Source organism: Sapajus apella, unplaced genomic scaffold (genome assembly GCF_009761245.1).
Source record: "Sapajus apella isolate SASKATOON/1434 unplaced genomic scaffold, GSC_monkey_1.0 scaffold85, whole genome shotgun sequence".
NCBI lineage: Eukaryota > Metazoa > Chordata > Mammalia > Primates > Cebidae > Sapajus > Sapajus apella.
In genome coordinates, this window is record NW_022437025.1 from 3,159,213 (window position 1) to 3,171,373 (window position 12,161).

At 48.6% G+C, this 12,161-nt stretch overlaps 1 protein-coding gene across 6 annotated transcripts in view; it reads left to right on the top strand.

The window, feature by feature from the left end:
* The window catches only part of RGS12 (regulator of G protein signaling 12), a 160,237-nt gene that overhangs the window by 24,244 nt on the left and 123,832 nt on the right, over window positions 1-12,161 (top strand). For all 6 annotated transcript variants that reach the window (XR_004261552.1, XM_032254025.1, XM_032254026.1 and 3 more), the window contains exon 2: window positions 317-2,277. Coding sequence is in view for 5 of the 6 variants with exons in the window: in XM_032254025.1 (XP_032109916.1) it covers window positions 418-2,277 (1,860 nt within the window). In the remaining variant the exon portion in view is untranslated. The remainder of the gene's footprint in view (window positions 1-316; window positions 2,278-12,161) is intronic.

Sequence of the window (12,161 nt, forward strand, 5' to 3'; positions counted from 1 at the left end):
CACTTTGAGTAGCAATGGGCTCTTCTATCAAAACAGGGTATTGAAGCAGCGCGGAGAAGCAGCCCCGCACCCTCACGCCCACGGTGGGTTGCCCTGGCAGGAACTGGTGTAGTAACAAGGTGGCAATTAAGGGAGACATTGTCTACTCCGAAAGGAAGTTTCTTAGCCTGCCTTTAAGATTTATTGCATATAGACACTTAGAGGCTCTTTCTGTGGTGATTTTATTATGAATTATCTTTTCGTGTTTAGGTAATACCAGTGACCAGTGGAGAAATATGGAATCTTTAATAATGAGCTCTTCGTTTTTCTTTCTTAGGGTACTGTTCCAAGAAGAAGACATGGTAGCATCAAGCATTCCCTGAAATATGGCTCTGCGGGAACAATGAGACGTGTTCCTGGTCTTGGAAGCTCATTAGAATGTATAGAGCAGGGGAGGCGGCCAAGCGCCCATTGCCTGGGCCAACGCCCCTGAGGGTGCGGAGCGTGGAGGTCGCGCGGGGGAGGGCCGGCTACGGATTCACACTTTCGGGACAGGCACCCTGTGTGCTCAGCTGCGTCATGAGAGGGAGCCCTGCGGATTTTGTGGGCCTCCGCGCTGGAGACCAGATATTTGCAGTCAATGAAATCAACGTGAAAAAAGCGTCTCATGAAGATGTAGTGAAACTGATTGGGAAGTGCTCTGGCGTCCTGCACATGGTGATTGCTGAAGGCATCGGCCACTTCGAGTCCTGTTCCAGTGATGAAGAAGGGGGACTGTATGAAGGAAAAGGCTGGCTGAAGCCCAAGCTGGATTCAAAGGCACTGGGTATAAACAGAGCAGAGCGAGTCGTGGAGGAACTGCAGTCTGGGGGGATTTTCAATATGATTTTTGAAAACCCGAGCCTCTCTGCGAGCAGCTCAGAGCCCTTGAGGTTGAAACAAAGATCCCTTTCGGAGTCAGCCGCAGCACGATTTGATGTTGGACATGAAAGTGTAAATAACCCAAACCCCAGCATGCTTTCTAAGGAGGAAATATCCAAAGTTATTCATGATGATTCAGTTTTCAGTATTGGACTCGAAGGTCATGACGACTTTGCATTGGATGCAAGTATTTTAAACGTGGCCATGATCGTGGGCTACTTAGGTTCCATTGAGCTTCCCTCCACGAGCTCCAATCTGGAGTCCGACAGCCTGCAGGCCATCCGCGGCTGCATGCGGCGCCTGCGGGCAGAGCAGAAGATCCACTCGCTGGTGACCATGAAGATCATGCATGACTGTGTGCAGCTGGGCACTGACAAGGCCGGGGTGGTGGCCGAGTACCCGGCTGAGAAGCTGGCCTTCAGTGCCGTGTGCCCGGACGACAGGCGGTTTTTTGGGTTGGTGACCATGCAGACAAATGATGACGGGAGCCTGGCCCAGGAGGAAGAGGGCGCCCTGCGGACTTCCTGCCATGTGTTCATGGTGGACCCAGACTTGTTTCATCACAAGATCCACCAAGGCATTGCTCGGCGCTTTGGGTTTGAGTGCACGGCTGACCCCGACACCAATGGCTGTCTGGAGTTCCCGGCATCCTCCCTCCCCGTCCTGCAGTTCATCTCTGTCCTGTACCGAGACATGGGCGAGCTGATTGAGGGCATGCGGGCCCGCGCCTTTCTGGATGGGGACGCCGACGCCCAGCAGAACAACAGCACCAGCAGCAACAGTGACAGCGGCATTGGGAACTTCAACCAGGAGGAGAAGAGCAACCGGGTCCTTGTGGTGGACCTGGGTGGGAGCTCGAGCAGGCACGGCCCTGGAGGCAGCGCATGGGACGGTGTGGGCGGGAGAGGTGCCCAGCCCTGGGGTATTCCCTGGACTGCGCCCTTCTGTCCGGACCCCGAGGGGAGCCCCCCATTTGAGGCTGCTCATCAGACTGATAGGTTCCGGGACCTGAGCAAGCACCTGGGGCCGGCCTCTCCTGTGGAGTTGCCCCCAACTTCTTCGAGGAGCTCAGTCCCCCCTTCCAAAAGGGGCACTGTGGGTGCCAGCTCTGCTTTCAACCAGCGCTGGCTCCCAGTCCATGTGCTCCGGGAGTGGCAGTGCGGACACACCAGCGACCAGGAGTCTTACACGGATTCCACTGACGGCTGGTCCAGCGTCAACTGTGGCACACTGCCCCCTCCCATGAGCAAGATCCCCGCGGACCGCTACAGGGTAGAGGGCAGTGCCCCGAAGAGGGAGTGGTCCAGGAAGGCCTTTGGAATGCAAAACATTTTTGGTCCCCATCGAAATGTTCGAAAGACTAAGGAAGATAAAAAGGTAAGCCTGCCAGGAGCCACTTAGCACGGAGCCCTGGCCTCTAACTTAGCAGCCACAGGGAGGGGACTCCCAGTCACCAGGTGCAGGTCCTGGCTCCTTCTGGCTGGCCCTGTGGCCTCTGTGGCCATCACAGGGTGTCTGCATTGCCTCTGGGCTGTGGACTGTGTCTTGCTGGGACCCCTGGCCCCCAGCCCTGTTTGAGTCTCTGGTGCTGGTTCTGGTTCTGATGGATGGTCCTGGGTGGGACATCTGGGCAGGATAGGTGGTGGCGAGAGGGAAATTGTTGTCTTAGAGTTCAGAATAAGGCCCTTCCTCCCCTTCCTGCTCCTCCCTTGCTCTGTCCCTGAAGCCCCTTGAAGCCCATTTTAGGTCTGACCCCAGAATCTTCATCCCTGTGTCCCAAATCCCTTTTGAGGCGAGAATATTCTTGAAGCACTGAGAGCTGGTTCCTCATGCTGTTTCCTCCGTAGGGGATATCTTGATGTGGAAAACGCCAGCTGGACTTGGCAGTGGGCCTGGGATGCCGCATGCCTCCTGCTCACCGAGGGGTACCTAGTGGTGTGTAGTGCTGCCCCAAAGACCTGGACCCATCAATATCCCTTTGGGGCCCTTGCCTTCCTTTGAGAGCTAAGTTTCTAGCAGGAAAGAGAGAAAATGGGCAAAACAGGGAACCCTCTGGAAGGACTTCATCCAGCAGGAGGCGGTGCTGCCGTGCAGGGCTGTGTGGGGCTGCGCCTGTGTGGTTGGGTGCAGGGAACCCTCTGGAAGGACTTCATCCAGCAGGAGGCGGTGCTGCTGTGCAGGGCTGTGTGGGGCTGCGCCTGTGTGGTTGGGTGCAGGGAACCCTCTGGAAGGACTTCGTCCAGCAGGAGGCGGTGCTGCTGTGTGGGGCTGTGCTGTCAGGTGTTCTGTTTGGAGCCAGGGCCATTGTGACAGGTGAGGGGTTCAGCACTTAGCTTCCTTTGTTCGCACCATTTACGATGTAAAGACACATTTTTTGTGTTAGTTCACATCCTGAGACTATCCTGAGAAGACCTGCTGAGGCTGCTGGCTGGGTGGGCAGGGCCGGGGTATAAGAGAAGCTGTGTTTGGTGAACATTTCTATTTTTTCCCCCTCCTGGGACTAGTGTTTTCCATGATGCAATACGGTGCCTGAGAGCATTTAAAGACTAGGAAGGAGACAGATGCTGCGGCTCACACCTGTAACCCAGTGCTCTGGAGGCTGACGCAGGGGGTTCGCTTGAGCCCAGGAGTTCAAGGCTGCTATGAGCTATGTTGTAGCCACTGCACTCTAGCCTGGGTGACAGAGCGAGACTCTGACTCTGAAAAAAAAACAAAAAAATGGATGAAGGGCAGATTTCTGGTTTTTGTCTCCTCAAAATGATCACCAATAACATTTTAATGTATCTAAGCATAGAATTTTGTTAAAACATTTGTAATCATATGGATTTTCAACCTCCTCTTTTTTGCGAGGGTCGCAGACAGGGTCTGGCTCTGTTGTCTAGGCAGGAGTGCAATGGTTTAGTCATAGCTTACTGTAAACCCCGCCTTGTGGGCCCAAGTGATCCTCCCACCTCAGCCTCCTGAGTAGCTGGGACTACAGGCACGCACTATCATGCCCAGCTAATTTTTATATTTTTTGTAGAGATGAGATTTTGCCATGTTTCCCAGGCTGGTCTTGAACTCCTGTGCTCAAGTGATCCTCTTGCCTCAGCCTCCTAGAGTGCTGGGATTACAGGCGTGAGCCACCGTGCCCAGCTTCAGCCTCCTTCTTAGAGGAGTTGTTCTGCAGCTGTGTGTGCTGCTGCCCTGTCTTTCCCTGTCTCTTAATCTGACCCGTGGGCTGGATTCTCAGGGAGGTGCCCTCCTGCCTGCCCTGGAACTCGCCTCACTTCCGCATGGAACCCGTCAGTGTTGGGGCAGGACCACTGCCAGGGAGCTGGCCTCAGTGTGGGCTGTTTGTATTGGGCAGGGATGGGGACGTGAAGGGCCCTGGAAAGTGGTGAAAATGTTCTTTGGAACCAGGAGATTCTTCATCTCTTTGAATACATATTTAAAACTATGTTTTCTCCACTGCTGTGTTGTAGTGAAGGCTCACTGGTGTTTACGTGGTTCTTTGTGGATTACAGAGCACCTTCACCTGCTTTCTCCTTGAAGTTCAAAGTGACCTGGACAGTGGGGAGCATGATGCTGCTTTAGATGATTGACAGTGGTGCTTATGGTCCTCAGGGGACCTGAGAGACAGATAATGCTGTCGTCACCATCCCACCAGTGAATGGACTGCTCCTTGGGGCAGGTGACGGGGGTGGGATAGGTGGGGTCATGATGCCAGCCTTGGGCTTCTTTGCAGTGAAGAGGAGGGTCCTGGCTGTTCCCACCTACACTGGAGCAGAGCATAAGGGAGCCAGCATGTCATCAGGGTTGAAATAACGGTACAGGTCACTGCTTTGCAGAGTGCATCCTTACCTTGATAGGAGCCCTGAGGCCATCAGGCCAGGAGATTGAGATTAGGCTCTCAGGTGACTTGCCCACAGTCACAGGGCACTTGAGATAGCCCTGGCACTCCGTGTCGCTTCCCACAGAGATGCTCCTGTATGTGACTTGGAGTGGCTTTCATCATGTGACATGACACACTGTTCGTCTAAAAATAAATAGGTAGTGACGTGTTGTGTTTATGGGTTTCTGCCTGTAATCTCTTGAAGTTTATCTGTTGCTGTTTACTTTGCCAAGTGGGCCTCCCTGCGTAGTTAGGTCAGTCTGATCCCATGGCCTCCTCCATTAGAGCAGCAGAAGCTTCCAGGGGTCACGAGGTGGCCACATCCCTCCTGGCAGGTCTGCAGGGCTTTGAAGGTGGCTGTGACCATCCACAGTGAGCAGGGTCCCACCTCTGCTGGAAGGAGGGGCCGGCAGGGATGCAGGAAGTGCCTGGAAGTTAGAAGAAGAAGCAGAGTTGGCACAGGGAGGGGAAGAGCAGAGGAGGCCCCGGAGGGTGTAGCCGTGCCAGGCAGTGAGCTTCACGTGACTCTGAATTCTTAGTGTGATGGGGACTTCAGGGCTTTACTTTGCACGAACTCAGGTGGAATCAGTCAGGATCTGGCCAAAAGACAGGAAAGACAGCAGTAATTAGGGGCTGACTCTGGAAAAGCGGACGTGGGAGAGACTTAGATGCTCAGAGCAGGGGCCTTATCTCACAGGACCGTGAGTCCATCGCAGCTGTGAGAGAGTGAAACAACTCCTGGGTGAGGATTGGTGGCTGACCCGTGGTGGCTGTCCCCAGTCCCCAGGAAAATGATGTGGGACCCTCGCACACCAGTCCACCCCACACCACCTGGGAAGCAGTGCCCGTGCCCAGCGCTGAACACCGAGCCCCTAGGCAAGAGAGCCATGTGGTCTTCAGGGCCCAGTGCCAGGATCAGAAGGTGGGCATAGCAGGGTGGTTTTGGCGCTGAGAGGAAATGCCTTGGTGCCTGGCACAGTGCCCGTTTGGCTACACAGCATCTGTAGGCTCCCTTCTTCAACATCCCCCAAAGGCATTTCCCCCCCAGCTTCTCCTTTTGAGCCCACCTTGGCTTGCCTGCACCCCAGGGCGGGGTTTCCTGCGGCTGTGGAGCAGCTCTGGCTTGGACAGCCCCGTCAGCTCCTCTCTCCAGTGGGCTTCAGGTGTGTATGTGCAGCATGCTCTGAGGCCCAGGCCTGGGGAGGGAGCCTGCTCACGGTGTCCTTGGCTTAGGCACTCGCTCTTAGCCTAGAAGAATCTTCAGTGTTCTCTCTACACAGTTATTACTGGTTCCCTTTTAAATTACTGGCACCAGCCTTTCTTAATCTGTATGCAAAAAAGAAAGCTGACTATTAGAAGAAATACAGTACTGCATCTAGTCACAAGTTGGTCTCTAAGGCCAATAGTTCTGTGTCCAAACTGCCCCTAGATTTTCCATTGCTGTCCTTTCCCAATGCTTTTGTCATTGCCGCCTTGATCCCAATCCCACTGTCCGCAAGCTCAGCCCAGGTTTCTGCCCCCAGTGGCCACTTGCTCCTGGGGAGCTGGGAGAATGAATGAGCCAGACCCCCTGTTGCTTAGCATTTTGACCTCTTCCTGGTGAGATGAAAAGCTTTAACTTCCTGCACTCCGACACAGGTGATGATCTGGAGTCGACTTGCCCTTGTCAACTTCTCCCTCCTCTGGGGAGGAGCAAGGAATGGGAGCTGAGTATTTGTAGACTTGCCGAGGGTCTGAGATTCTTGAAGTGGATGAAATGATGCGTGTCAGTGGATGGCATTCCCTTCGTGTAGTTTGCTCTTTGTCTTGGCTGAATGTCTGTAACAGCACAAGCTGATAAACATTCAGGTCTGTGACTAACAAAAGGGGTTGATGCAAAGAGAACTCAGGCTCTCGAAATGCTGCTGTCATCAAAAATCATTGCCTTGTGTTTCATTTAAGGCAAGTGTGTTTAATTCAATGTCTTTGCAAACTGATTCAAAGTTGTGTTAATTGATTAAAATATCTGGCTGAGTAACAGCACCCAAATTCTTAAAATTTCCATATAATGGATTTTGGAAATTTTAAAAATGAAAATATGTTATTTATGATATGTAAAGGATTGGTGTAGTTTTGAAATGAATGAATACATATTTTTAAATTCCTCAGTTTAATTCTGGTATGAGAAACGTCAGTTTCTCATACCAGAATTAAACTCATATAAGAAACCCACAAATCTTTGAAACCCACAAAGATAAATGTGCCCTGAGGTCCTCAGTAATTTTTATGCACTCCCAGGAGTCCTTAGACCACAGCACTTGAGGACCACTGTCCACAGAAGGGAGGACTTACAGGAGTGAGCTCCTTCTAAACTGTTTCTTACTCAGAATAAGACCATGAATGGGAGAATGGAGAAATACCTTATGGGTGTACTGGAATACCCAGTGACGGTGAATCTTGTTGTAGCATTTGTCGTGGGTCCTGATAGCTTCTGACAGCTTAGAGCTCCTTTGTCTTCCGAGTTAACCTGCGTGAAGGTGACAAGGCGACAGTGGTGCAGACTTGTTGGTCCTGTGGGATTGATGCCCTAGTCAGGCTTTCCCCTCGACAGTGCGGTAGGGAACCCCCGTCTCAGGACACAGGGCAGGCAGGAAGACAGCCAGCTCAGTGGGGTTCCCATTATGTGTGATCACCACCGGCCCAGCCTTCTTGTTCTCCACCAAGGTCATGACAGCATCAGCCTCTGCTGGAAGGACACATGTTCCGTCTCTTAGTGGGGACATCCCCTGTGCCAGTGCTGTCTTTCAGCCCAGGCCAACGGTCTGCTTCTTCTATTGCTTGTCTCTGGTTGGTACCGTGGGCAAGCGTATAGTGTTGGGTGGCTGCCTGGTGGCCTGAGGCCTGGGTGAACCGGTCAGTTACAGGAGACGCTTTCAGCCACTCATGGAGGAGGGCCCTTTGCTGCTGAGCCTGGCACAGCAGGGCTTTGACATAGTGGGTGAGGTCCCTGTAAGGGCTGGACTTCCTATCCAGTGCAGAAATTCCTAGGCCTTTCTTCAGACGTTGCTTAACCCTTCTTGGCCTCCTATGGCTGTGTGGTGGCGGGGGCCCCAGCCACCTCCTTCCCTTTGGCCTTCATCCCTTCCAGCATCTTCGGTGGCTGGAGAAGAGACCCTTTTCCTCCCACCCATGTAGTTCTTGAGTTTTATCAGTGTTTTATTTATTTGTCAATCTGAGAGGAAAGAAATGGTATTATTTAATTTCTTCAATTGAGCAATTTTGTATGTTAATTGACCATACATATTTCTTTTATTGTCTACTCCTGATTCATGTACCTTGGCTATTATTCTACCTGATTGTAGGCCTTTTTCTTATTGATTAGTAAGAGCTCTTTGTATATAAAAGAAATTAGTGCTTTGGTCAAAATATTTTAAACTAGTTATAAACAAATCTACCAAAGAGGAAAAATTGAAAATGAATGAATTTTTGGCAGCTGGAGTTCAAATAGAGAGTGGGAATTTTCTTGGGAGGAGTTTTCTGAAAGGTGATTTAGGCATGCTTGGAGGGTAAAGGATAGGATTCCTTGGTTCAGAAATGCAGTTTAAGTTTTATTTTGATTTATTTGCTATGAACCTTGGCATAAAACAATTAGTAAATTTGATGACTTTTTAAATTTATTATATAGATTAAAAGCTGCATAATAGGGATATGCTATGGTTTGAATGTTTGTCCCCTCTGAAACTCATGTTGAAACTTAATCCCCAGTGTAACAGTATTAGGAGGTGGGGCCTTTAAGAGGTGATCGGGTCATGGGGACTCTGTCCTCACGAATGACAGAATCCATTAATCTATTCATCCTTGATAGGTTGTCACAGGAGTGGATTAGTTATCAAGGGGGTGATTCTGAATAACGAGCAGTGAGATTGAATCAGTGACAAAAACATCTCCGAACAATGAAAAGCCCAGGGCCAGGTAGATTCACAGCTGAATTCACCAAACTCACAAAGAACTAGTACCAGCCCTCCTGAGATGGTTCCAGAAAATGGAGGATGAGGGACTTCTCCCTAACTCATTCTGTGAGGCCAGTATCACCCCAGTACCAAAACCAGGCAAGGACACAACACCAAAAGTACAGACCAGTATCCCTGTTGAACATAGATGTACAAATCCTCAACAAAATACTGGCAGACTGACTCCAGCAGCACATCAAAAATAGAACATGCCATGATGTGTTATGTGCCAGGGATACAAGGGTGGTTCAACATATGCAAATCAATAAATGTGATACATCCCATAAACGGAATTAGGAACAAAAACCATATGACCATCTCAATAAACATAGAAAAAGCAGTTGGTAAAATTCAGCACCGTAAAAACCCTCATGATAAAAACCCTCAACAAACAAGCCGTAGGAGGAATATATCTCAAAATAATAAAGGCCGTCTGTGACAGACCCACAGCCAACATCATACTGAATGGGGAAAAGCTGGAGGCATGCCCTCTGAGAACTGGAACAAGACAAGGATGCCCACTCTCATCACTCCTATTCAACATGTTATTGGAAGTCCTAGCCAGAGCAGTCGAGCAAGAGGAATAAATAAAAGGCATACAAATTAGAAAAGAGGAAGTCAAATTATCTCGCTTTGCTGATGACGTGACCTTTTTTTTTTTTTAAGAAAGTCTCACTCTGTCACCCATGCTGGAGCGCAGTGGTGCTATCCTAGGTCAGTGTAACGTCAAACTCCTGGACTCAGGTGATCCTTCCACCTCAGCCTCCCGAGTAGCTAGGGCTGCAGGCACATACTACCATGCCTGGGTAATGTTTAAATTTTTTGTAGAGATGGAGTCTCACAGTGTAGCCCAGGTTGGTCTCAAACTTTTGGCTCAAGCAGTCTTCCTGCCTTGGCCTCCCAAAGTGCTGGGAGGCGTAAGCCACCGCCCCAGCTAGATGTGATCTTATACCTGGAAAAATCTAAAGACTTGACCAAAAATCCTCTTAGATTGGATAAATAAATTCAGTAAAGTTGCAGGATACAAAATTAATGTACAAAAATCAGGAGTGTTTCTTTACACCAATAATGATATAGCTGAGAAAGAAATCAAGGAAGTAGTCCCACTTATAATAACTACAAAAATAAAATACCTAGGTATAAATTGAAGCAAGGAAGTGAAAGAATTCCACAAGGAAAACTACAAAACACTGATGAGAGAAATTGTAGATAACACACACCAGCGGAAAAACATCCATGTTCTCAGATTGGAATAATTAATATCATTTACCTGTTTTGGTTACTATATCCTTGTATAATTTGAAGTCAGGTAATGTAACATCTCCAGCTTTGTTCTTTTTGCTTAGAATTGCTTTGGCATTTCAGGCTCTTTTTTGGTTCCATATAAATTTTAGAACTGCATTTTCTAATTCTGTGAAAAATTATGTTAGTATTTTGGTAGGGATTACATTGAATCTGTAGATTGCTTCAGACTGTGTGGTCATTTTAATGATATTAATTATTCCAAAATATGCACCTGACAAGGATCTAATATCCAGAACATATAAGCACTCGACTTACAACAACAAAATAACCCCATTAAAAATTGGGCTTTAAAGGATATGAATAGACATTTTTCAAAAGAAGATACAAATGGTCAACAGGCATATGAGAAAATGCCCAATATCACTAATCATCAGAGAAGTATAAATTAAAACCACAATGAGATGTCATCTTGTCTTAGAAGGACTGTTATTAAAAAGTCAAACAATAATAGACGTTGTCAAGGAAACTCTTATACACTGTTGGTGAGAATGTGAATTAGTACAGCCTCCATGGAAAACAGTATGTAGAACTACCATTGGATCCAGCAGTCCTACTACTCGGTATCTACCCACAGGAAAAGAAATCATATATCACAAAGATACCCGTACTCATGTTTATTGCAGCACTATCTATAGTAGCGAAGGTATGGAATCCACCTGAGTCCATCAGTGGATGAATGGATAGAGGAAATGTGGCGTCTGTACCCAATGGAATACTATTCAGCCATAAAAAGAATAAAATCTTGTCTTTTGCAGCAACATGGATGGAATTGGAGGCTACTGTCTTATGTGAAACAAGCCAGATATAGAAAGAACAATCCCACATGTTCACATTTATAAGTGGGAGCTGAATGATGTTGACCATGGATGTAGAGAGTGGAATGGTAGACAGTGGAGTCTTAGAAAGGTGACAGGTGGGGGGGGTAGATGGTAGATGATGAGAAATTCCTTAATGGGTACAACATGTGTTATTTGGGTGATGGATACCCTCAAAGTCCAGACTACACCACTTTGCAGCCTATGCATGTATAATAACAAAATTGTACTTGTACTCCATACATTTAAACAAATAATTTTTAATAATATCTAAGAAAAATAGAGAGTGGGTCTCTTATGAGAGCCTGTTTAGCTCCCTCTCATTAGCCCCCTTGGCATGTGATGCCCTGTGCTACCTTGGGACTTTGTAGAAGTCCTCACCAGCAAGCAGGCCCTCACCAGGTGTAGTCCCTTGACCTCTAGGACGGGAATGAATAAATTTCTTTTTTTTTTCTAATTATCTAGTCTCAGGTATTCAGTTATAGCAATGGCAAGTGGACTAAGACAGAATATATTATAGAAACAGTTCGGATAGAGAGATACAGGTATAGATGTAATCGTTTTGCAATTAAGTAATAGTGCAGACGGCAGCGAGATTTCTCTTATTCTAGGGTCTTATGCAAACTCAGCAGGAGCTGTATTGGGAGTATTTGTTTATAATTTTCTCCTGTAAACCTAGAACACTTTTGACCTGGCTGCCCTGGTTCCTTTTTTTTTTTGAGACGGAGTCTCACTCTGTCGCTTAGGCTGGAGTGCAGCCACACGATCTTGGCTCACTGCAGCCTCTGCCTCCCAGGTTCAAGCAGTTCTCTGCCTCAGCCTCCCAAGTAGCTGGGATTATAGGCACCCACCACCGCGCCTGGCTAATTTTTGTATTTTTAGTAGAGATGGGGTTTCACCATCTTGGTCAGGCTGATCTTGAACTCCTGACCTTGTGATCCACCTGCCTCAGCCTCCCAAAGTGCTAAGATTACAGGCACGAGCCGCTGCGCCCGGCCCCTGGTTCTTCAAACTGCATGTGACTGTGTCCTGTAGGAAGCAAGGTCATGGAGTGTGTGGGCAGCTCTGTGAGCAGAATGGTCATTTGAGATCTGTCACCTGGCCTGACTTTTCCTCCCCCTTGTCTACTAACCATGTCTAGTCTGGATGGGAGGTCACGGGCTCACCTTTATCCCAAGGGGAAGTTGTCAGGCCAAGAGGTTCAGCTGTTGGATTCCAGGTTGAAGAGCTGAGGGTTCAGATGAAAGGCAGGAAGACCGAGATGCACACGGCAAGAAT